Consider the following 26,783-nt stretch of genomic DNA (forward strand, 5'->3'; position numbering starts at 1 on the left):
GAATTTAAGGATCAGGCCTTTAAAGTCATAAAAAGTTATTTTTTCTAGTAGTATTTTTATGTTTTTTATCAAAAAAAATTTCGGGAAAAAAAGTCAAATTTCGCGTACTTCGGAAAAATTATTTTTTTTGGTAGAAAAAATTGACCTATCTTAATAAAATTCTTTGTTTATACTCTTTATTACATTTAGCAACTTTTACCTTTTGGGCATGCTGTAATAAAATCAATACGTCATCGATTTTTCGAAGCTTGAAAATGCCCTACCGACTTCGCCTCAAGGCGGGGCGAAGTCGGTGCCGTTTTAGAGATCAATTTTGACAAACTTCCCAAAGTCCTAGGTTTACGTCCTTTTAGGACCTGATCGACTTTTCTGAGATCTTTCTACTGGTCTTGGTCCCATTTTAAAAAAATAATTTTTACGATTTGCAGGTTCATAAAACCGAAAAAAACACCGAGTTCGCCCCGCTTTACCCTAAGTATTTTAAAGAAAAAAGTAGCTAAAAATTTAGTTTTACACTTAAAAAAGCATTATTTTTTTTGTAGTTTTTCTCCTAAAATGTTATAACAATAAGAATACATATAACAAATAGGTATTATACCGCCTTTTTACTTGAAAATCATTTATCAGGAAATAAAAAAAATAATAATTTTTGAGTCAAATAAGTAAAAATGCAAATTTTAATCAGGTACATTATCTGTAATTAATAATCATTTTTTCTAATTAATTTTTGGAATGTTTTCAGTTGTTAATAGGCAGGGCTCGGGAGCCGGCTGCAAGCCTTTCTCAATTAAAAAAAAAAATCAGCTAGAAGTCTAAATCTGACCCAATTATATCGATTACTCATTTCAAAGCATTCAAACGGGTTAAAATTTGAGACTTAGTCGCAGCTGACGCGCGGCTGCCGAGCCCTGTTAATAGAGCTGTAGATGTAGCTAGGGTTGTAGCTGGCTAATTGATGAATACACTTTCTCTTCTGATTTGAGTGTAGGCCGCTTGCAAAGTTATAAATGTGATGCCTTGCATACCCTGCAAAATAAAAGCTTAATCAAGATATTTTATAAATAGGGTTCAAACAGTAAAATCGAAAGGAACATAGGTTTTTAATAAATTCTCATATTATTCAACATTATCCAATAAATATTCACTATTCTATAAATGTTATTAAAACATTTAATACTACAATTTAATAATACCTAACCAGTATTATCCAAGAGTTTATTTTTATCTACATTTAGTGAATGTCAATTTATGACAGGAATAATTATGGAGAAAATATCTTTGACTCTAGGTTTGTAAAACTTCGCACCCCACCCCTCATTACTTGTGATTTATTCTGGTACAGTTCAGGAATAATAAAAAGCTAGAACTCTCGTACAGACAGTAAAGATATTTTGAAAATATATAAAGAATTTAACTACCTGTCTTAAATGATGTTGCATGAAGTCACTGACTAGCTGAAGTTCCGCTCCTAGCTGTAATACTCTTGCTCTTACAATTATATACATACAAACCTAAATATAGAGAAGTGTTAATTAGATTTATTCAGGTAGGGAGGGGTCATAGGACAATAAATGTTACTCTAAGTTTAATTAACTCACTATCTCATTTGTTAATTTTTTAACTTTTGGTAATGCAATCATATAAAATATTGATTTGTTGGTTATCAACTAACAGTGTCTAAACTTTTTAACAAACAAGGGTTAATTTCGTTTATCATCATCGGGAATGGACATTAATCAATCACCCATCGTCTTATCCCCTGGGATCACAGGGTTTATTGATGTCTAAAAGAAGTCCTAAAAAAAGGTCCAGTCCACTGTCTATTTAATTTGTAATTTTATTTTTTAGCATACTATCGGATACGCCCCTAGCATCTAGGGGCTTTATATTTTTTAAGAGATCTGGAAATGCAGAAAAATAGCCTAATAACCTGACATATATTATAACATAAAATAGCCTAAAACCAATAAAAACATACTGTAAACAAGAATCTTATCGGTAAGCGGTTAGTGAGATCCTTCGCTACAGACAAAAAAGCTTACTACTTTATGTAATAGGATGATAAAAAAAATGAATATTTACCGGGAGTAATACATCCATATTCCATGTAAATCCGCGCCCCGCCCCCGATCCACCCTTCTCATTAGTAATGGCATTGAACACATCCACTATTACATCCAATTTCTCGGCTGGTGTAAATGTCGTCTTTAATCTCTGCAAGGTGTAGATTGCCTGAATAAAATAGTTTTTTTTTAGACAGGGATCTAAAATCTAATTGATGTACATCCCTATAAAAATACAAAAAAATTAACCCTTCTGTAGCCTACAATTAGTGGTCGAAACGTATGACTATGGACACTCAATTTTATAAACCAACCCATCAAAATCCATCAAGTCCCCAAAATTATTAGCCAACGAATAAGAAAACGTTAATATAAAATAGGACCAAAAGTTGACAGACAAGTGACGATAAACTGATGTACATCTCCAATCATAACAAACAAAATTACCCCTTCCGTAGATTAAAATTATTGGTTTAAATATTTGGACAGTCGAACAATGCCAACCCCAAAAATAGCACGACATGTAATAAACGCAGGGATAAAGGGAAAATTCACTGTAAATAACACTGGTCCCAAAGTTTTGAAGCAACGTTATCCTATTCGTTGGCCTATAGACTTTAGGTCCTTATATTAAATTTTGATAAGATTGTTCCACTTTAAGCAGTGTCCAAACTTTTAACAAATAATTTAATCAGCAGAATGTTTAATTTTGTTTTTATCATCATTAGGGATGTATTATATCAATTTAATCAAAGATTCATAGTCTTTTCCCTGACTTAAATTCAATGTTAATAAATAACAATTAAGTACAATGAAGATCTTTTGGTATATATAGAACTAAAAACTAGGGTTGGGCCGGATACCGGATATCCGGCTGATTTCAAACGCCGGATATCTGGCCAACGCCGGATATCCGGCAAATATCCGGTTATCCGGCCAAATTACCGGATATCCGGCCGGATAACCGGCCAAATTACCAGATATTAAAGTAGTAAAAAAAAAATTTCTCCAGAAATCTTATATAAATTTACATAAAGTTAAACTTATTCAGAAAAAATGTTCTTCTAGCTTCAATAATAAGAAAATTATAGCCATTTAAGATTTTAAAAAGCAGAGATTTTTGGTGTAAAGTATAAAAAATTATAGAACCGGATATCCGGCCGGATAGTTTCAATATCCGGTATCCGGCCCAACCCTACTAAAAACACAACCTACCCCATTTCAAGGATAACACACATACCTGTAGAAAGACACTGTCCCTGCTACGCCTGTCCAGCTGAAGCTCCCAGCTGCTGGTGTCCACGTCAAAGAATGTTAGGAGGGCCAGGTCTGTGTGCTTGTTCCATCTGGTTATTCGGTTCCAGTACTCACGATCATGTACGTCCTCTTTCTATACAAGAATAGTTTTCATGAAAACTGATGCCTTTTTAAACTGAAAAGGTAAGGTTTTTGTCTTTTTAAGCATGGCCGACAAACATACGGACGAAAAGTGTTTATAGCAGATGCGCATAAATAACAGGAATCTTGACTTAAAATTGCAAATGTCTATCTAGAACAACAGTTGAGAAAATCACATTTAACCATTGTCTTATATAGCATAACCGACAGACAGACGGACAAAAAATTTAAATCAAAACTCAACTAAGGTTAGAAAACAAGTTTTAGAATGGATCTAGAAAAGTATAAAATAAAACACTTGTTTTCGGGATTGTAGAAGCATACTCTTTTACAGGGACCTATAGACAATCACCGATAAATTGATTTCCCCAATTATGATAAACAAAATTACCTCTTCTTTAGATAAAAATTAGTGGTTGAAACGTTTAAACACTCAACTTAATGAAACAACCAATCAAAATTCACTAAAGTCCCCAAAGTTGTAAAGCCAACGAATAAGAAAACGTTATTATAAAACTTTGAGACTAGTGTAATAAACATCCCATTGTCCTCCCCTCTCTTTCGGGTTGCTTTACCTGTATATAGAGATTGAACAATGCTGGATAAATTGAGGGCAGAATCAGAGGAAATAGAAGATGATCTGAAGTGAGCATAACATTTAGATCCTCCACCCCACCATACCAACCTCCAATATTAGAACCACTACCACTAGAGCTTAGTCCACTATCTGAATGCGATGCGTTGTTTTTGTGGCTTCCGTTAAGGTCAGGCGAGTTTTTGGCTGGCCGGTCAACGCGCAGCCACATCTGACCTGCAGTTGTTAGGGATGGGAGACACGGGAAAAGGTTGCGGATTATTGCATACAGACGAGAACTCATATCTTCCAACTCATCCTAAAAAAATATTTTTGATACCCATCAAGACGTCAAAATTTAAAATGTAATAATATTGGGGGAAAAAATATAAATTTTCCAGTATAGTTTCCGCTGGATTAGAACCGGTTCTGAGCCATACGGAAAAATCATGGATCGTATTATATCCAGTTTTCTACGAATATAAAAATGTACAATCATAATATCAAAACCAGTTTTGTTCCGTGCCTTCACCATCTCAGGGCTAGCAAAACTGGTTTTTATACTTGTAAATCTTTATATCAGCGAAAATCTGTTTATAATACGATGGGACCAATAACTAAATTACTATTTAAAATGTTATCATACCTTAGCGTGTGGCAACAGGGTGGGATGAGCTCTGAGACCACCATAGCTGGCGTTGAAGCATTTTACTAGCATTGAAACCACCTTAAATGTAATAAAAATTATTTAAAAGCTGGTTAAAATAGATATTAGTCATAAATAGGTTTAATTTTTCTCTTATTCATTCGAATCCGGTTGATCAGAACCAGTTCTCATCCATACGAAAAAACTATGTCTAGCATCGTATTAGATCCAGCTTTCTACGAATATAAAAAATGTACAATTATAAAATTCAAACCAATTTTTAAGCCTGTGCCTTCAGAACCTATGGGCTAAAAAGTCTGGTTTTTATCATAAAATTGTACATTCTATATCTGCGGAAAGCTGTTTATAATAATTTTTTTGAAAATACAGGGTGTCCAAAAAATAAAAAAATTGTAATCTGGTCAGAAAACACTATGGCCTAACATAATTAGATACTTTGTAGACTAATTTGAAAAAAGTAATCAATTTGGACCAATTTTTAGCTCTACAGACGCAAAAATCACTTTTACAGGGTGTTTCAAAAATTTTTCAGGTGTCCAAATATGGAGTGCCCACGCCAAATTTACTTCTTATGTGTTCTAAAATGGATGATATCCACTCTCAAGGCGAGAAATGGGCAAAATTCGTTTCCTGCCAGTGTCAAAAGTTCAAAAAACGTGTTTTGACATTTTTGTTGGGACACCCTGTAATTCATGGTTTGTGATTTTAAAGACGATTTCTATGCTGTACCCATCTGGGTGATTAATTTGATATATAAAACATGTATGTAAGTTGAAAATTAATGTAAAAATCTGAGACCTCATGCAGAAAAATGTTTTTTTCGTAGATAATGAGCCACATGTATTAGCTGTTACCAGGTACTGGCGTATATCATAATAATTATAAACTTGTGAACAGGATGTATGGGACATGTATTAGCTGTTACCAGGTACTGGCGTATAATATAATAATTCTAACCTTGTGAACAGGATGTATGGGACATGTATTAGCTGTAACCAGGTACTGGCGTATAATATAATAATTCTAACCTTGTGAACAGGATGTATGGGACACGTATTAGCTGTTACCAGGTACTGGCGTATAATATAATAATTCTAACCTTGTGAACAGGATGTATGGGACATGTATTAGCTGTTACCAGGTACTGGCGTATAATATAATAATTCTAACCTTGTGAACAGGATGTATGGGACATGTATTAGCTGTTACCAGGTACTCTCGTATATCACAATAGTTAGCCCATGTTAAATCAGTCATCTAAAAAGACGATTATTAATAATATTAAGTTGGAACTTCCTTCAAAAACATTTTAGGCAATCCTCAATCAGGGAGGGAAGGGACATTGGGCTGTTTATTTCAATAGTCCCCAAAGTCTTATTAACAACCTTGGGAACATTTATTGAATTTCGATTGGTTGATTCATTAAGTAGATTCATTGTAATCTAGAGAAGTGGTAATGTTGTGCATCATCAATCAAAGGAGATGAGCATCAATTTATCGGCCATTGTCTTATCCCTTTATATCTCTGAATGACAATAGTTTTCCTGAAGGGGACTAAAATGAACGAGAGCAAATTTTTATAAGCACTTGGCAACAGTTATGTCAATATTCATGATTTTATGAACAAAATAAATCACCTTTGCAACATTAGGTATTGTTTCCAGAAAATCAAATCCTTTCCAATTTGTTTTACAGCTCTTTCTCTCCTTGCCTTCGCCTCTTCCCTCCAGAAACCCAATCTTGTTCTGATGAAACTGGACGGACAAATTATCCCACGCGCATTTTTTCTCATTGGCATTTTGAGTATTATCGCCCAGTAGCAGAATTTGAATCTTGTCAAAAACAGCTTTCCATTTTAGTTTGCTGGGCACGGTATAACGTTGTGTAACGGCGGCACTGTTAAGTTCGTCAGTGTCGCTGTTCGGGGATTGAGAACCGTCACGGCAGCCTCGGCGGTAAACAGTACCGTTGAACTTCATGCCGTCGGAATAGCTGCCGTAAAATGTGCCCTGAAAATAACAAATGTTAATCCTAATGGAATTTCACAATATTTTTTACTTCCTAGTTAAAAAAATACTCAATCCAAATTAAAGTAGTACTTTGGCCAAGGCTTAATTGTGATCTACTTTTCAAAAAATATAAAATTAGTGGCTTCTCCCCTAGACAAAAGTTGGGAATATTAGGAAAAAAAAATTTATCACATCATTAACAACTGAATTAATTTTTTTATATGTTAGAGATACTTTTTCAGCTTAAAACCAACAAAGAAAATTTATAAATTCCCTAAGAAACACAATCCATTCAATTTAGAAGGGACAGACAAATAGTAAAACCACCATATTAAATCCGCTCCACTTAAAATTAAACATACCTGAAATTTTTCAGTTTTAGTGGTAAGAACACCAGAACCATAAAATTCGCCAGGACCACAAAATTCTCCTTCATAAATGGACCCATCCTAAAATTAGTTACCTATAGATTTTTTTCTCCTAATAAGAGTTCATTTTATTAGTTAATTTGTATGAAAACTTTTCTATACATTTTTTAAATCCGAAGAAGATTAAAAACAGGAGCATGGCATTTAAAAGATTACACAATAACACACACAGAAACTGAATGGAGACCTTTGTTTTAGAGGTCACTAGGACAGTGAAATTTACGAAATATCATTTTAAAACATTAGAATTGGCGGAAAAGGTATATGCTTTGACAAAAAAAACACTAAAAAGGCAGTGAAGGTATTTTTTAAAATAATAACAAAATAACATTATGATCACCTCAAAAATGATAATACCAGGGCCATTAAGTTTATCCGAGACAAAGTTTCCCTCGTAATAATTACCATCACTGTTCACTACACATCCCTTGCCATGGCGTAGACCTACAAATATTTCATTTTTAAAAGCAAAGCTCTTCTATAACTAGGGTCGGTCCGTCAGTACGTCTGGAACGGATTGCTTATTTCGTTAATTCAGGCATGTGTCCTATAGATTTTAAACTTTGCATGGTGATTCCTTTACTTACAATTTTGTTTCGACTTTAATACATTTATACTCTGATTATTCAGTTCTGACACTCTACAAGATAGATTGATGGGTGGTGGGGGGAATAAGAACCTTAAAAATTTAAAGTCCAATTATAATGGCCTGTATTTGTTGAATAAGAAAGAAGAAGCTTCCGGTTGGGCACAAATAACCCCCCCCCCCCCCCTTATTTATCAAATAAAGGGAAAATAATGGGGGACCCTGTGGGGAGCTCTATCCTTAGGCAGCCTAAACCTAAACCCAACATAAATTCACCTAACCTGACCTAAAGTAATACGCAAAACAATACCGCCACCTTCCTCTATTTTCCATTTTATTTATTTCAAAATAAGCTGGGGGGGAGGGTATCTTTCCTCAAGTCAAGAGGGTACTTAATATGATAGCGCCAGAAAGAAAACTGTACCTTCATGCCATGTGCCCATGTATCTCTCCCCGGAGGATGTATTCTCCAGAACTCCATATCCATGTCTGGTTCCATGGCTCCAGGATCCTGTGTACATTGTAGCTCCATCTCCAACATGCCTAATTAAATATTATATTTACTTAAGTATGTATTCATCAACAACCCGAAAACGACAAAACCACAGTTCACATCTTAGGCAAGATTGGTGGTTTTTGCCAGGGATCTAAATTTCTAAAGGGATAAGACAAATGAGTTATGTACATCCCCAAAGATGATAGGCAAAATAGCCCTTTCTATAGAATACAATCAGTTGTTTTTAAAACGATAATGTTAATTGAAATTTTTCATGCAAAATTAAGATTAAGTATTTGTAGAGGTACCTGCCACATTTCATAGTGCCATGTCCATGTGGTTCCCCATCCACCAGGTCACCCTCGTATTCACTACCATCTGGAAACTTGAGACAGCCTGAACCCGTCAGGTGACCCTCAATCCAGGTTCCTGTCTGAAAAATTAACAACAGGTTATGATAACCAGAGAGAAAATGGGCTGTCTATTACACTTCCTAGTTTTAAAATAATGTTTTTGTAGTCGTTGGCTTAACAACTTTGGGGACTTTAATAGCCAACAAGATAACGGAGAAAGTAAATGGTCTATTGGCACATAAGATATTTTACGAGTCAATATCGTAGCAAGGTATAACAGATTTTCCATATAACATCATGGACGAACGGATAAGCAGGCAGACAGTCCGTAAGTTAACAAAATGAGTTATTAAGTAGAAAATGCTATTTTGGTCAGAAAAATCTTAATTAAGAATTCTCTCTCATAGATCAATTTAGTAAATCAAATTTCTCCTAATCCATGACATACAACAATTTGGAAGTATAAAGTAGCTTCGCTACTAAAAGTTGCAGTAACAAAATCTTTAGCAACTTACCCTGACAATGCCAGTAGTAAGTTTGAACTCTCCCCACCCATGCTTGACATCGTTCCTCCAACTGCCAGTGTAGACACTCCCGTCCGGGGACTCGAGCCGACCTTTGCCATGCATGCGTCCTTGCGTCATGGCCCCGTTATATTCACAGCATTTTAAATCACCCCTAGAGAAAAAGATATTAATATAATGATTTTTTATAAATAGATCTATTCCTACATAAAAGTAAAATGAGGAGAGGACATAAGTCTCTTTGTGTGTCTGTAGCTTTAGATTTCGCCAACCATTATACCAATATCATATGAATCTCCTTTACAATAAAACTTCTTACAGGTCCAGGAATAGTTATTTCTCGCATCGTATTATAAACAGCTTTCCGCGGATATGGAATGTACAATTATGAGATTAAAACCAGTTTTTTTAACCCCTAGGTGCCGAAGGCACCGGCTAAAAAACTGGTATTAATTTTATGATTGTACATTTTATATTCGTAGAAAAATGGATATAATACGATGCTAGACATAGTTTTTTTTCGTATGGATTAGAAACGGTTCTTATCCACCGGATTCGAATGAATACGAGAAAGATTTTTAACATTAGGGGAACATTAAGAGAAATCGTCACGGGAAAACAGCAACCCCCAATTTTTTTTCTTTTACTTTTTAAACTAAAAGGGGACTATCCATGAACGAGAGAAAGTGATTCTAAGCACCTTCCAGCATTGATCCTTGGCATTTTTTTAGTGAATATAATAGGTTTATGTTAATTATTTGGTTTATCGACTAAAAAGTTAGGTTTCACCATGGTTTTATATGAAAAAACTTTGAAATGTTAAGCATAGTTTGGTGCACATTCTTTAAATGTTTTGATGAGTTCAAACTGTTGTTTAAAAGCTTTGACACAAAAGTATATCATTTTGATTAAAAATGTATGTTTAGAAAAGGGTTGGTAGCTTGTAATATTTTAAACAGTTTAATTAATATACTTTTGCAATTTACAGCATTTGATGCTTTTATTTTATTTTGTCCTTTGAACTCAACAAAGCAGTTGATGATATTGTATCTAAAAATGATTTACATTTTAAAGTTTTTCATATAAAACCATGGTGAAGCATAACTTTTTAGTCGATAAACTAAATATTTAACATAAACCTAGTATATTCACTAAAAAAATACTATGGATCAATGTTGGAAGGTGCTTAAAATTACTTGCTCATGTTCGTGGATAGTCCTCTTTCAAGTGGAGGGTGAAATGATGAAAAGAATGGTGAAATCCTTAAAGACAATCAAGCTTGAAATATTTAGCACAATGATACCTACTAAGTTCCCTTCAAAAATAAATATCTAGTTGGTACATCTGTTTTTGAAATATAAACAACAAATTTCAATTTCAACTTACTTTGAGTATAAAAATGTAACAGCTCTTGTAATTGGAATGTTTGGAGAAGCAATCAGATTTTGCTTAAACCCGGTCAATGCTCTGTATACAGCTTCGTTCAATTTCTGAAACAAAAGTATGATTTTTTCTAAAAAAGTTGCCAAAATTTTCTAATCTCCTATAATCTCATTTTTTTTAGAATTTTTCAATTCAATGTTTTACAAGATTTTAAATAAATATGTAGCTATGGTTTTTTTTCAGGCATATTTTTGAAATAAATCATTTAATTCTTTTTCAAAATTCAATCAGTTATGTTCTATATATTTATTAAATTGTTTTTTTGCAGGTTTATAAGAAAATGACATAAAATATGTATAGTATTTAAAGCTATCGGTAATTGAAATCAATTGCTATTAGGTATATCTTTTATGAAATGAATACAACAAAATTGAAAACTTTTTGAACAATGTCAATAGGTTGAACAAAAATAAATCATAACTTACCCTTAGCCACAGATTTTTAACATCCATCCCGGTGCAGACAAGAATCTTGGTTCCCTCTGGCGTAGTGATGCTTATCTGGGGCTTGGTGATGGCCCCCTGAGATACGGGCAGTGCATCCACCCATACTGTTGTCAGGGGATGCACAGACACTTTGTTGTAACCTTAAGAAAAAGGTATTTTTGAAATAAATTGGAAAAAAAGGGGGGGTTTTTTTATGTTTAACCCCAAATAATCTTACCAAAGCAACAAGCAGACCAAAAAACTATTTCTTTTTATTTTCAATTAATTTCGAAAGAAAAATTGAGGGGGTGAGGGGGGAGGAGTTTCTGTTCTGAACATGGCAGTTTGAGAGAAGATGCCAGTTGTGAAAAAAAAGTATATTAAATAAGTAATATATAAAGAGTCTAAAGGGAAAAGACAATGGCCAATAAAGAGAGGGGTAGGTTTCTGGTAGAATCCGTAAAGAAGTGTGTTTTAAGGCTTAAAATAGTAGAACGATAATATTTACTAAATATGTGTATTTCTTATTGAAAAGAACTAGACAAATTTTTTTTGTAGGTTAACATAAATTTTTAATGTTCTACTACTGTTTTTAACTTATAACACATAACCTTTACGGATTCTACCAGAAACCTACCCCTCTCTTTATGTACATTCCCAATGATGATACAAACAATTATCCCTTCTGTGGATTAAAATTATTTGTTGAAGCGTTCGGAAAATCATTTTAATGAACAAACTAATCAAACATTATTAAGTCCCTAAAGTTGTTAGGCCAACGAATGAGAAAATGTTATTATAAATCCTTGGGGACACGTGTTATAAATAGTCAATGTCCCTTTCCACCCTGAGATGAAACCTTTACCTATATCTATCAGAATATCAGAGAACAGGATAAATCTATGGCTAGAGAAGGCAGAGGCCAGGCTGACAGCCGCCGTCTTGCTGTCCAGCAGCAGCCGTTGGCTGGCAGTCCTGCAGCTCTGGATTCGCGTGTCTGTGTTGCTTTCCCAGAACTCACGTGTGTTCTCAGCTTCAGTCTTCTGACTTTTTAATGTCTAAAGTGTAAACTTAATTAGTTTAAATTAATATTTTGAAGCAATGAGAAGGACGGGGGGGGGGGGGTTATGACAACTAATAACATAATGAACCACCAATTTTAAATAGTAAGAATAGGGGGAATACTTTGGCCTAAAAAAGGCGCATCTCCTTGCCATGCTAAATTAGGTCTTTCAGACAAAGGTAGTGCAATCCAAGGGTTGGTTGTCTAAAGAGCGTGTGACCTGATATAAAATGCACAGCAATTATGGAAGATTTGGTTCAGAGATACACAAAAATAAGTTCTCGTGGTGTATCCCGTCCTCATATGCTTTCTTCAGGCTAAATATATGTAATGAATCATACCTGTTGTAATGATTTAATGGAAGCTATGGATTGTTTGACAAGTGTGATATTGTTACAATGACCAGAGGTGAGGGTAGATTCTAACTCCTGCAGGTATGGAAGGTTCAGGTTGAATAATTCCAGTAACAGTTGCTCCAACTCTATCTGACCTTAATAAGTTTACAATAAACTTTCGATTTAGGATATTTTTTTTGTTAGTATCTGAATAACCACTGAACCTATTGACTCTCAGTTTTGTGTAGCTTTAGTTAAGTCCCGAAATGGTTTTAAGCTATTTCATTTAAATATCAACGACTTGGGATAGCTTTTGACTATATTTCTACTCCTGTCCCTCTCTTCTTCAAATGCAGAGCCCCTAAGTGCTAGGGGCCCTATTGCTAGTTTAAGTAAAAAGGATAACAATATGATTTATCTGCAGAAAAAAATATGTCCTTAGGAAATGCAGCAGAGTTTTAAGATTGATGTTATGAAATATTTTTGCAGCTTGAGGAAACAAATAAAACTTGTGCAGAATATACACCCCTGAGTTTTTTAAGCAACATTCTTGACAATATGAGAAAAAGGATAAACTATATAGGTACCTATAGAACATGCAAATCTTGCTTAAAAACTTGAATAATTTACCTTTGATATTTTGTTGTTTCCAACCAAACTGATGTAGCAGTACGGACACAATATTGTGTTGATGCTGACGTTGATCACTATCCAACATGAGACAGTCCTCACAGATGCACGTGCCTATAGAGTGGCCCAGTTCTGTACACGTGGATACCCAAAGGTTCATCTCACTGCAAATATAAATAAATTTAATTAGTTAATATTTTTTAACTGCAGGGATTGTTGATCGATACGTCTATATAAATTTGTTACTAGCGGCTACGCCCCTAGAGGCCTCTAGTGGCATTTAAATATTTTATTTTATTTTAAATATCTAATTTGAGAAATAATTTGTCTATGTTATCAGCTGTTAAATGCATGTCTCTACGCAGCGCGACTACACTAGCGACACTATACGGCGGAAATATTTAAATTTTTTTTGATTTTATTGCGATTTCTCTTGGGAGGGTAGTGGTACCCTCCCCCAAAATTGTTATAAACCTTCCCAGGACCTATGAGAAGCTACCCTGTGAAGGAGAACCATATAGGTTTAGCGGTTAGCGTGACATGATCCTTCGATATAGACAAACAGACAGACAGACAAACATCATGTTACTTTATTATAAAGATATCACTAGAGAAATATTGGTTCTCTTACCTCATCAGTCCATGCCATCTAGTATCAGTATGTTGTTGATTAAGAAAAGCTTGGATAGAGTAGGCCAAGATGTTTCTGCATTTGATTAACCAGTACCAAACTCTGCCAAGTGGACTACTAGCGTCTGGCTTCTTCTGACCTAAAAATAAAATAAACTTAAAATTTCTGACAGTCCGATCAATAAGAGAATGTTACAGGGCGTATATTCTGCACAACATCCATTTTTTTCACAGGCTGAAAAAGGGGGAGGTAGCTCTCGCAGAATTCCGTAAAAAGTGTGTGTTTTAGGACTTTAAAACAGGAGTAGAACTCTAAAATTTGGAATGGCAATTGCTCTAACATGGTACTGTAAAGAAACGGCAGCAAAACCGCTTCTGCCGCCCAGTACATTCATACAATTTTTAAATTACACAAATTTAAATCATTAAAGACAAAATTACCTAGTATATTCTAATAAAGATGAACTTTTATTTGCTCTTAACACTTGTGATTTTTTGGATTTTAATATTAAAAACATGTCCCATGTCCCAACTCTACCAATGCAATGTCCTAACTTTGTGACAGTCTGACCGGTAAGACAATGTTAAATAATTACAGCACATTCTTTAGCTGCACTACAAAAACATGTTAATATATATTATATATTTACCTGGGGTAGGTGAACCGGACTGCAGTTGAGAAATAAGATTAGCCACAGTTTCCACCTTATTCAGCAGCAGCTTCTCAGCAGCCACCAACTTGTTCTGCTGTTCAGCTGTTCTGACAGGCTCCAGGTTTAGCAGGTAGGTATATTTGGCACCTGTCAAAGAAAAAACATAAAAATATTTCATATTTGCAACGCAAGTATTAACCAAAATAATGATATGAAGGAGAAATACGAAAAACCAAAGCATTCGATCTTATTACACAAAATATAAATATAAGACAAATATACTAGCTGTATTCATGAATTATCATATTACTAGCGAATGCGCCATTTGCATCTTGGGGTTGTGTATTTAAGGGGGAAAGAAAGGTCACGAAAATAGCCTGCAACTACAATGATACTTAAATCTAAAAATCGAATAACCTAAACCAATCCTAGAACCAATGTGAATCTTCCATAAAAAGGAAAACTCAATCAGTTCAGTTGTTTTGAAACTTAAACATAAGACAAGAAACAACGCTTTACTACTTTGTATGCTAAAAGGGTGTTAATTTTAACTTAAAGTTTAACTTTAAATATAAAAATTTTAAATTTCTTATTACCTTGTTCTTCTACAGATGCTAGGCAAAGAATTGAACAAGGATGAAGATCTGTAGATGAAATAAGCTCTGGGACTCGAACACACTGTAACCTGTAATAGTTAATTACTTTAGTCATCTTTCCACGGATATTGAAATGAAAAAATAAAAGATTAAAACAAGTCCTGATGGGCCGAAGGCTCTGGCTAACAAAACTGGTATAATTTTTTTTAATATTCATCAAAAATTGTCTGTTATACGATACGATACATGATTTTTCAGTTTGACTGAGAACCGGTCCTAATCCAAAGGATATAAACCCGTTTCGAAGCCATACAGGAAAATATTTACATCTGGTTAAAAAGGACAAAATTAATCCTAACACAATTTTCTACCTAATATTAAAACCTACACATAAGATTGGTGGGAGAGGGGGGAGGGGATTTTTAATTCGAATTCGCCCATTCCCATAATATGTCTCCCTGATATTAAGAATAATCAGTATATATTACTAATAACTTGATAAGGTGCGACAATATAAAAAGTAATATCAAGTTGCTCAACAAATTGCAGAATTGCATGATAAAAAAAATACACCCAACTATTTATGTCAAATACTTTTTCTTTAGGATTTATAAACTTCAAATAACGCATTTATGTAGGATTCAAAAAGTGGCAACAGCCATGCAAAAAAATGATCCTTTAGTCTGTAGTAATTCATTCCAGGGATATAAAGGGATAGGACAATGACCGATAAATTGTATAATTCCCCAATGAGGATACACAAAATTACCCCTTCTGTGGATTATAATAAGTGGTTGAAAGGTTTGGACACTCAACTTATTGAACCAACCAATCAAGATTCAGTGAAAGACTCCAAAGTTGGTGAGACAACGAATAAAACTTACTTTGGGAACCAGTGTAATAAACAGCCCAATATCCCCTCCCTCCCTGATTTCATAGTAAATAAGTTAAGGGGTAAAATAATATCTAATGAACAACTTAACAACGAATTTAGAAAATTAATAATAAGATTTAAATAAGCTACCTGTTTTTAGTTTGACCAGACTCCAACTGTCCAACAAAGAAAAGGTTTCCAGAATGACATAGTATCAAGCTTAGGTTACCAGCAGCCTAGAAAATGGAATTCAAGGATAATTAATAGTTCAATTCGAGTTAATTATTGAGTTAGAATTAGTTCCAAAACTAACTTAAAGCACGAAATATAATGAAAGGTTCGAATCCAACCTTAGAATCAGATCTGATATTTCCCTGTATTTAAATTAAATGTTTTATTCATTACCTAATGAACATTAAACTCGGAATATAAATGTGACTAATTCTATCCTTTAGAAAATTAACAGGCCGTGGAGTTTATATAAAATATACCGATTGCTGATATACTGTAACTTAAATATTACAACAGATTTTCATGTTCTCTTATAAAATGAAACTCGCAGCTGGCTAAAATAACGATGCCTTCCCCCATCTACCCTCTTTATTCCATCCCCTCCCCCTGGATGACATTCCTGACCAATAAATGAGTTCCATGTTAGCAAACTAAATTGACGACTATTTTAACCTGTCATTTATCCACATATAATCTAAATCCATTATGCAACAAAACATGAGATAATCACCTGAATATCTCTGGCAATCTCTCCACGTGGCAGATCAATGTGGGTAGGTGTGTGTACAACTGCAAATGTGTCCCCTGGATTACTCTGACCGCTGGAGTTATGACCCCAGCCATATACGCGTCCCGCACCGGTCAACATCAACATATGCTGAAAACCGACTGAGATCTAAAAAAGCAAAATAAAATATTTTTCTCGTATTCATTCGAATCCGGTGGATAGGAACAAGTTCTCATACAGTATTATATCCAGCTTTCTACGAATATAGAAATGTACAAACTGGTTTTAATCTAATAATTGTACATTCTATATCCGCGGAAAGCGGTTTTAATACGATGAAAGAAATAACTATTCTATACATGTTTTTTTGTCACGTAGAATCAAACGGAATCATCAAAGAGTGGATTTTAATAATAATACAAATATTTGAAAAGGAAAATTTTTAGGTAATAATAAAAATATTCTGAAAGGGCAAATTAAAGTAAAACTTTCAATATCAGTAATAACGGCAAAACAGTTAGATTTATTATTAAGCTATATACCTACATTTAAACTTAATATCCCATAAAAAATTTAAAAGAAAAAGCAGGAATATTTATCTTTAGGTAGGTATTAGTTTGGTATTTATAACTTTTCGTAAACTTTCACTATTTCTATTTATGAGCCCTGTTATCTTAATCTAACCTAACCTAAATAGAATTAAAAGTATTTCTAAAAGTTCATTTGTGGTCAATTTGTAATATAAGGGGAAACGCCAATCTTACTTCAGTCAATATATAAAAACACTCACTTTTTAAATAAACAAAATCAATGAAATCCACCATTTTAACGGTAACCATCTTATACAAAAACTATTTGACAGATAAAAAGTATTTAAGAAAAGTTGAATATAATAAAGTATAGCTTATACTATTGCATATGCAGTCAAGATGGCAAAATCATATGTTAAATTGGCAGTCAGCCAAAACTTGGAAATTTCATTCTCCATATCAAAACTTTTAGAAAAATATATCATGCTGTCTAAAACAAGGAAGCATTTACATCTAGTTCTAAAATATTGTCAACATTTCAGGGGTGTATGTATATTCTGTGTATAGGTATTCATTTTTTTTCCCCGGCTGCAAATTTTTTTATTTTTTTTCCAGCAAGGCAGGAAATAAAATGGAAAAGTATTTTCAAAACTCTTTATTTTATTCATATTATCCCCCCCCCCCACATATTCTTTTTTTTTTGCACCAAAAAAGTGAAAAAAATGCTACCAGTTCTCTTAATTTTTACATTCCACCCCCCCCCCCCCCCCCCCCAACAACATATTTTTATATTTTTTTACCCCCACCCCCCTCAGCAGGGTCAAATTTGAAAATATACACCCCTTCAAAATTTTTAAAGGTTTTTTGAAAGCAAAGGATCAGACTATCTGCTGAACCGATATATATGGCTCTCTTTTACAGTGAAGCTTTTTTTATAGGTCCAGGAAAGGTTTTTAACTATTTTAAAGGAGGGTTTATCCACCTTACCAATAAAAAATAACCCATCCCCCCAAAAAATATTTTTTTTTCGTTGGTATTCTTTTTAAATCTTAAAAAGAAAATTGGTTGGCGGGGGGGGGGGGTCGACGTCCCCCCCCCCCCTTTAATTGCCCCTAGAGTTTTCAAGAAGCATAGCCGCTAGCACAATATAATATTGAAATTATTGTTTTAATTTTATCTCGTGGAAAATTTTGGCAAACATAATATGAAATGATTCTCATTTTTCTAAGCAAAACTGTATTTTACCTTGACAATGAATTGATTATGAAGTCCGAGAACCGGAACCGGATTCGGTCGAGCCAGCATATCCCCCTGGCCCAGCTGTCCACGTTTGCCTTCACCCCAGGTCCACACTTCGTCCCGCCACAGCTCTTCGCCTTTTTCCGCCACGCCTTTACTTCCTACAGCCGTCTTTTTGCAGTTTAGGGACAGGGGTTTATTTTTGGAAGTTTCGTTCGTGGGTGGTAGCGACAGGGTGAGAGATGAACATCGCCTAAAAAATATAATTTTGACTTGTATTTTAGTTTGTGTGCTTCGTTTAACGTTTTAATTTGACACAACATAAACTATTCCCCACAAAGGGATTGTTATGAAGATCTTGCAATTCAGGTATATTATAGTATTGTTAAAATATACTAAATGGCAAATATTCATATTAAGATGTCTAGGAGGTTCCTTTGTCAGGGAAGGAGGGGACATTTAGCTGTTTTCCCACAGTCCTCAAGGTTTTATATTGAGTAAACAACATTTACAAATTTTTTATGGCTTATAAATTTTGGGTACTTTATTGAATTTTGATTTGTTGGTTCATTAAGGTGAATGTACAAACGTTTCAATCAATAATTGTAATCTACAGAAGAGGTAATTTTGAGTATCATTGGGGATGTATTAGACATCTGCCAATGTCTTATCCCTGTCTTGTTAAACTAATAAATATTTTAAAACTACATAGGAAACTAAAAAAAGTCTGCATTACTTTCTTTAACATTTTTTTATCAAGACAGACGGACAAAAGTAATATATAATATACTACCTAGCCTTTATAAAAAATCATATATTAATGAATAAATCCTCTAAAAAATTTCCAACTAGGTTACAGGTATTTCAATTGAAATGATACTTACCTAGGTACTTTTTTTTACAATTGTCACCTTTTAATACAACTAGATCGTTAACATTCATAAGTAACAAGGAGAATCCCCACAAGTCATGGCAAGAAAAAAATCACCTCTCCCACCCCCCTTCCCTAGCTTTAAGAACGAGCAGAGGGAACAGCAGCTTCGCTCAAAAAAACATTACTTGAGCTTATTTTGACAGTCCTCAGTGTTGGACGGGGGTGGTTCACTTGCAGATTTTCCATTGAAACTCATTCTTATGTCATCCAAGGAAACAAAACTTGTTCGTCCATATAAATCATCCTATATATAAAAAAGTTGTTGATTTAATATTATAAACACCCAGTTTTAATGCCAAACATCCCACGGGATGGTTTAAAATCAATGGGTGTTGGTATGATTTTATCTTTAATTCGTTAAACAAAGTGGAAATGGAATAGGATTATTATAGATTAGACCATTTTTAAAAGTCTTGGTCATGGAAAGAAAACTAAGTTGCGGGTTTCATCGTATTTTCACAGTAGATTTTGAAAGGTTATTTTAGGTTAGGTTAGTTTAAGTAAATGTTAATGATTGCCCCCCCCCCCCCCGCATGGTTAGAAAATATGCAACGCAGGGCTAGAGCCCCTCGCAGGGGCTAGAAATAGGAGAAAAGATACTGTGAAAATACGATAAAACCCGCAACTTCGCTTTCTTTCCATGATCCTAAAGTCATATAGAAACATACAAATGAGAAGCATTAAATATGTGAATGGTAGAAATTGTAAAAACTACCTAGGTATGCTAAGAATAAAAATTAAAGCAACATTAAAAAAGTTAGGATACCTTATTTAAATAATGCGGGGCAAGCAGTAACGAATCTTCTGCATCTAAGCTATTATCACCCTTCTGTGGCTCATCAAGATCATGATTCATCTCTGCAAGTATAGCACTGGTAGAGGAATCAATTCTAGGCATATCTTTCTTCTCATTACTGTTATTTTTGCAATTTAAGCTTGAGGTGCTGCGTTGTTTATATGTTTTGTCCACGGGACTGCTATTACAGCTTGATGAATTGTTAAGTTTGATACCTAGCGGACAACTATTTTGACTGCTGAGTGATTCATGGGTTAAGTTTAATGGATCAGCTTGTAGCATATTATTGCCATCGTCCGGTACATCTTCACCAACATCGCCAGTAGGAGTGTCAGGAGTTATTATATTCTTAGGACTGGCTATACAAGCCGCAAAATCTGCACCAGTTTGTAGTTGTGTAACATGATAGCTGGATAGGTAGGAGATTTTTTGATAGTTTAAAGTACTGTGGATAAGACCGCAATAAGGAACTTCACCTAAACAAAATATATTTGTTTACATTATAATCAATAGAATGAGATTTATTAAAATATAATAAAATAAACATTTTAACTTAAAAAATATTTTTTTAAACGAAGAACAGGGGTGTATATTCTGCATGGGATCCCCGGCTCAGGGGGGGGGGGGGGGGGAAATAAAAAATTAGTAGTTGGAGGGGAAAAAAATGTAAAAATTAAGAAAACTAAAAACATTTTTTCCATTTCGCCCCCCTCCTTGGTTAAAAAAACTAAAAAAATGTGTGGTAGGAGGGATAAAATAAATAAAATATAAAGTTCTTTAAATATTTTTCTATTTCTAGTAGGGGGTACTTTTTAAGAAAAATCTAGGGGGGAAAAAAATAAAAAATTTTGTAGCAGGGGAAAAAAAATAAATCTTGTGCAGAATATACACCCCTGACGAAGAAAACCCTAAAGCCCTAGGTAGATTATGTTATACCGACGCTCTTATAATTTTTATGGAATATTTTCATAGATAAGAAAATTAAGATACACAAAGGGCTTAGATGATCAATTCTCTCTCATAATAAAACTTCTAACATGTACAATCCAGGGATGGTTTTACTTTTGATACCCCCCCCCCCCTTCTCCTAGAAAATCCATAACCATTTGGAAAATTATATCCGGCCCCCCAAAATATTTTTATACTCTTACTTTCTAATAGGAAGGTACCTAAATAATTCAATAAGAAGGGATCGACCTACTCTCCCACTTATCTATAGCAAAAACAATAAACAGCTTTAGGTGCTTGCTTACATGTAAAGACTAAAGCACCGAACCCCCCCCCCCTCCCTCTTAATTTTGAAAAAAAAATTAAAATAAGTTGGAGGGAGGGGGGGCGGTTAATACATCAAGCTTTAAACTTAGGTCGACAATCTTAAATTATAATTTACTGACCTTTACTCCACACTGCTCCATGATCGTCAAGAAGAAATTGATGTTTATTATTTGACACAACGTGGCTAACTCCTGATATTTCATTATTCTTCACCAGGATTACCTCTTCCAAGTGCTCCTTGGTTTCTGGACATAGTTGTAGCTCTACCTGAATAAAAATATTAAAACTTATAAACATTTATTGGCAATCCACCGAATTTTTGGGTCGGATTCGGATTCTTAAAATATCCGCCAAAAATTAAGATGGATTAATCCTTGGATTGTGAATTTTTGGATTGCGGATTCTTGCAATATTTTAAAAGTTTTTTTTTATATTTTAAAAAAAATCTAGCCCCTACAGAGGACATTTTCACACCCTTACTTAACCTAACCTAAACTAAGCATAAAAGCAACTGTAAAAAATAAATTTGGGATGCCATCCACCATTTTACTTGTAGGTAGTTAAGAAAATATAAAATACTCTTTTTGTTTTTGTCTACCACATTTCAAATAAAAAAAATTGAAATGTATAATATAAGTGTTACAAAAGTCATAAAAATTAACAGTCCGAAACCGTTACCTAAATTGCGGATTCGGTTCAAAAATTGGACGGATTTCAGATTCAGATTGCTAACCATAAATATATAGAGAATTTTTCTACATATATAATAAACACGTGCTTGCTTATGTTTATTTACAATTTTAAATTAAATAAAAAACTTGATAGGATTCTTAAATAACATTCATGAAACAAACTCTAGTAATAAATGTGTACAACGCTCTAATTGGAAATTTCGGCTAAGATATTTTATGTTTAATTATTGGTTGAAAAACCTTTACGAAACTAGATATTTCGGACTAAAAGTGCATCTAACAAGCAGTTGTGAAGATAAAGTTAGCGAGCAGTAACAAATGAAAGTTTACCCACCTTCCACAAATCTTTCGTTTCAGCAGAAACACAAAAGAAAGCATCCTTATTGCCAGAACAGTTGGCTATCAACTCAACCTTGCCTATTCTTTCTAATAATTCAGAATCATGGTTTGATTTTGAGGCATCTTTATTTTCGGATTCTGACTGATTTTCTACAATTTGTAAGTCAGGTAAGTCTGATGGATATTCATCCTCTTTGCTGGAAGATGCTGTAAAGTATTTAATATTTCCATCTCGTAGAAATCCGATTCCACCATCCTAAATATAAAACAATAATGAATCAATCTTGTAATAGTTATTTTTCGCATCGTATTATAAACAGATTTCAGCGGATTTAAAAAATGTAGGCCCGTGCCTACGGCATCTCGGGGCTAACAAAACTGATTTTAATCTTTTAATCGTACATTTTTATTTCCGCATAAAGCTGTCAATAATACAAAGCGATAAATACCTACCTATTATTGAAAATTAGCAAGTTTCAGGAAAAACAAAGCTAGAAAAATATTCCTAGTCAGCATTAAAAGTCATTTGTTTCATTCTCTACTCAGCCATGGAAAAAGGGATGGGTATGTTTGTAAAATAAAAACTAAACAATAATATTTAAATTAAAATGTTCAGCCCTCCAAAGATATATGGAAGAAAGGATTTAATTGTCTTTCATTGGACTACTCTACTCAACTCATGCATCATAAGCAAATAATAAAGTCATAAAAAGCTTAAAAATCAAATTTTGGAATACTTCATCAAAAGCTTAGGTAAGCAACATTCCATTAATATGATTGTAGTTTCGAAATTTCTTAGAATAGCGCATACCTTCGTTAAAGCTACGAGAGTTTTCTTAACATACAGAAGCTGTTTTACATTGACAGGCACAGCAAAAACAGTCTTTGGACAGCCATCACCTACACCAGGCTGCCCATTACTCGTACATCCTACAGGTAGGGCAGCCGCAGCCTCCAGGAGGTTCCCTCCTCCCGGCGGGCCACCCTGCCACACCAGGCTAGCCTCATCCCAACCCATTCAAGGTTGTACACATTTTAGGGTGGTTATCTGAAAAAGGAGAATAATTTTTCACCCAATAAAAATTAAAGGAATAATGGTGGCTTTGTTGTATATTAAACTGGTGCTGGTGAGTTTTTTTTTTAAGTCGCGTAGTTTTGATATTAACTAACTACTAAGATCAGCCTAGATTTGATTATAATAAAGTGTATTTATTTTCGCTTAACAACAAAAACATAAACAAAAGTAATAATGCAATCATAGTTTGACAAGTGTAATGACAAACAAGTCTATACACAATTCTAACCGGCTAATGAATATAAATCCACCCAAAGAACTTTGGTAGAGTCTTAATTTTGGTTTCAAAGTTTCTGAACAATTCTTAGAATCATTATTTTGAGTTGACTGACGGTGAATTTATATTCAAGTGTTAACAATATTTAAAAGTTTATTGTAGTATAATATGTTTACTGCTGGGCGAGGCCAAGCTTGATCTTCAGGGACTCGGGCATCTCTGGGGGAGGGGGGCGGGGAAGTCTGAGCTGGACCTTCACACCGTCATAGATGAACCACTGCAGAGCGGTCAGGGTACCGATCATAATGATCCTAGGTCCGAGACCTCCCCACATACCAGCAAAGCCAAGGGCCTTGGCGGCAGAGCCAATGGTGGAGCCCTGGGCCTTGTTCATGTAGGACACAATAGTATCGGCAGGGTGGGACACAATGGCGCAGAAGACACCGGCGATGTAACCAGCGGCGAAAGTGACCAGCAGCTGCTCGCCCTTGGTGCACTCAGCTCTGGGCTTGGGCACAACATACTGGTAAAGAGCCTCGACAGTCTTCTCGAAGCAGGCGAACTTCATCATGGTGTAAGGGATCTGGCGACCCCACAGAGGAGCCAGGGCCTTGTAGAATCCGTTGATGCCCTCAGCGGCGTAGATCTTGGGAGCAGCCTCGCGCAGGGTGGTGGGGAAGGTGCCGGGGGGAGATGTCTGCATACGAACCTTCACGCTCTCCATGGGGGACAGGGCAATGTCGGCGAAGAACTCAGCGCTGGCAGAGGCGGCCAGGTACAGAGAGGTACGGTACAGGTAGGCGTTCTCCTCACCCATAGCGTCACCGTAGACGTTCTTGAACACCTCGTAGAAGCCGAACTTGCAAAGACCCTGGGCAGAGTAGCCGATGGCGGTGGGAGCCCAGCCAAGGAAGAGGCCTCTGACGCCAGCATCGGCGACGGTGACCTTAAATCCATTTCCAAGAGACTTGTAGTATTCCTTGTTCACCTGAAGTAAAATATGAAATTATAGTAAAAAGCTGAATAATAGATTATCGTGATAAACATTTGATAAAAAGAAATAAATAAATAATATGATTTATGTCATTTAGACTGAAGGGGTGCAATGTCCACCGAAATATTTCAATAAATAACTAAAAAGCATCTGACTTTTTCACTAAGTGAATTTATCATCTAATTGCAAGTGTTATATTCATTATAGTTACTTAAAGTTTAATTGGGAGGAAAGCTTTTTTTTTCAAAAAAAAAAATTGGGAAAAACACACTTGAATTAGGGATTTATAATAGAAATTTGGAATATTTCATAATTTTGAATTTTTTAGGGGGCGGGTAAAAAATATGGGATCTACTGCAGTTCATGGTAAAATAATCTGGAATAGCCAAGATCCAATTATGCACAGGGAAAGCTTCACTGAAGAAAAAACGCGTAAAATAAGTCTTTTTCGCGCATTTCTCTGCACTGCGAGATAATTATGCATTATTGATTTATGGCAATCCAGAATATTTGTAGGCCTTCTTATGCCGCTTATAACAGTGTGCGGGCGTGATCTGTACGTTCAGCAGTTTGACAGCTAGCAGCCTTTAAAATTCATAGATTTTTGGAAATATTGCTTACCAGCAATATTTTACCGTGAACTGCAGTAGATCCAAAATATGCACCCAAGACTTAAAATTAAAATATGTTAAGAGTGTGTTGTCCTACCTGAAGTCTGCACTTGACGAGATCAAGTGGAGTGACAGCAGTATGAGTGATACCACAGGAAAGGACACCACCGAAGGCGCACAGAGCAAAGTACTTGTTGCTGCCAAACTCGCAGCTGTACTCCTCACTGGAAGCGGCAACGAGCTCGCGCTTCTCGGCAGTTGGCTCGGCGACAGCCTAAATTAATAATAATGTAATATACATATAAAATAGGCAGATTTTTACATACATATACAAATTATTAGATACCTAAACCTTTAAGCAAGTTTATTCTAATTTCATCAATTTATTTTTAAGAATAATTATAGTACATTGGCAAAAAAATAACTCAAAATTGTCTAAAAAGGCTTAAAATTGTAAAAATATATATCCTAAAACCGTCTAATTACGAACTATAGGTAGGCATTAAAAATTCCTCAAAATAACGTCATCCTTCACTATATCATCATACGGATACGTCCCTATCATCTAATTAAGGGTTCTTCCTTAAAATGGGAAGGTGGCTATAACAAAAAGCTTAAAACCTTTTAAAGACCTAAATCTAAAAGTTACATACCCCAAATCATGAGTCGATCACAGGACCTATATCAGAAGCGGTTCAGAAGTTATTGAGATCTTTAACTTCAGACAAAAAAAATTCTTACTACTTTATATTACAGGATATGTAATACTAATAGGATTAAGAAAATAAATTTACCATGGTTTTCACCGGGTTGGGGAAGAGTCCACAAAGCCTGTCCATTATTCCTAAGTTGTCTGAAATTAGGGTAAGGGGGGGGAAATTTCGGTTTTTTTTCGGTTTTTTTGAAAAAAAATGGGGTAAATATTAATATTTTCAAATGAAACCAAGACCAGTAGAAAGCTTACGGAAAGGACTATCAGGTCCTAAAAGGACATTATCCTAGGACTTTTAGAAGTTGGCCGAAATTGACTGCAAAAAAGTTACCGATATTTCCCCACCACCGGGGGAAATATCGGTAATTTTTTTCAACCTAAAAAAAATCGATGAAAAACGGCCAAACGGCCAGTCGAACATAAATAATCATAATTAGTATAGGTTATAGGGATTATCCACAAAAAGTTTCATAATGATCGGACTATTCCTTCTATGTTAAAAATGAATTTTTTTGAAAGACGCGAATTTTCGATTTTTTTTTTCGAAATTTTTTTTTTTAAAAACTTAAAATTAATATAAGAAAAAAACGTGTTTTATTACTTTTTAGGCCTGATCCTAAAAAAGCTCACATTGAACTATAGATTTAGCCCTAAAAACATGAAAATTGATTAAAAATTGACCTCAAAAATTGAATTTGAAGCAAAAGTGTCATCTTTGCAAAAAATCTTGACTACATTTTAACCTTAAAAAAATCGATGAAAAAAGACCAAACGACCAAACAAGCGTAATAAATCATAATTAGTATAGGTGATTGGGATTAACTACAAAAAAATTCATAAAGATCGGACTATTCCTCCTATGTCAAAAATATTTTTTTTTCAA

The 26,783-nt window shown here is 34.6% G+C and overlaps 2 protein-coding genes across 2 annotated transcripts; both read right to left on the reverse strand.

Annotated features, from left to right (window-relative positions):
* Positions 1 to 822: 822 nt before the first annotated feature.
* Als2 (Amyotrophic lateral sclerosis 2) lies at positions 823 to 23,339 on the reverse strand. The gene is made up of 29 exons (XM_080150286.1): positions 23,103 to 23,339; positions 22,287 to 22,547; positions 21,380 to 21,527; positions 19,956 to 20,461; positions 19,315 to 19,433; positions 18,262 to 18,508; positions 16,490 to 16,654; positions 15,898 to 15,983; positions 14,874 to 14,962; positions 14,275 to 14,424; positions 13,626 to 13,764; positions 12,995 to 13,158; positions 12,371 to 12,519; positions 11,832 to 12,024; positions 10,967 to 11,127; positions 10,485 to 10,588; positions 9,090 to 9,252; positions 8,530 to 8,654; positions 8,150 to 8,268; positions 7,480 to 7,583; positions 7,074 to 7,160; positions 6,340 to 6,711; positions 5,873 to 5,959; positions 4,682 to 4,762; positions 4,037 to 4,354; positions 3,304 to 3,453; positions 2,083 to 2,232; positions 1,419 to 1,511; positions 823 to 1,026 (listed from the first exon to the last, which is right to left on the reverse strand). Exons 1-29 carry the CDS (start codon positions 23,307 to 23,309, stop codon positions 949 to 951), a joined length of 4,815 nt encoding a protein of 1,604 aa, XP_080006412.1. The 5' UTR covers positions 23,310 to 23,339; the 3' UTR covers positions 823 to 948.
* On the reverse strand, positions 23,336 to 26,141 carry LOC145308696 (solute carrier family 25 member 3-like). Its single transcript, XM_080150288.1, has 3 exons — positions 25,983 to 26,141; positions 25,286 to 25,462; positions 23,336 to 24,571 (listed from the first exon to the last, which is right to left on the reverse strand). Exons 1-3 carry the CDS (start codon positions 26,025 to 26,027, stop codon positions 23,756 to 23,758), a joined length of 1,038 nt encoding a protein of 345 aa, XP_080006414.1. The 5' UTR covers positions 26,028 to 26,141; the 3' UTR covers positions 23,336 to 23,755.
* Positions 26,142 to 26,783: the final 642 nt, after the last annotated feature.

The sequence above is a fragment of the Acartia tonsa genome, chromosome 2 (genome assembly GCF_053477335.1).
Source record: "Acartia tonsa isolate MP-2025a chromosome 2, ASM5347733v1, whole genome shotgun sequence".
In the NCBI taxonomy this organism is placed as follows: Eukaryota; Metazoa; Arthropoda; class Copepoda; order Calanoida; family Acartiidae; genus Acartia; species Acartia tonsa.

Bases quoted from the DNA above. Each gene is read 5' to 3' on its own strand.
- LOC145308696 (XM_080150288.1), bottom strand. From the start codon at position 26,027: ATGGACAGGCTTTGTGGACTCTTCCCCAACCCGGTGAAAACCATG. The intron at 25,463-25,982 runs GTAAATTTATTT...TTATTAATTTAG, and splicing joins CCAACCCGGTGAAAACCATG to GCTGTCGCCGAGCCAACTGC. The intron at 24,572-25,285 runs GTAGGACAACAC...ATTTTACTTCAG, and splicing joins TCGTCAAGTGCAGACTTCAG to GTGAACAAGGAATACTACAA.
- Als2 (XM_080150286.1), bottom strand. From the start codon at position 23,309: ATGGGTTGGGATGAGGCTAGCCTGGTGTGGCAGGGTGGCCCGCCGGGA. The intron at 10,589-10,966 runs GTAAGTTATGAT...CTTTTGTTTCAG, and splicing joins TTAAAAATCTGTGGCTAAGG to AAATTGAACGAAGCTGTATA. The intron at 1,512-2,082 runs GTAAATATTCAT...CTCTATATTTAG, and splicing joins ATATGGATGTATTACTCCCG to GTTTGTATGTATATAATTGT.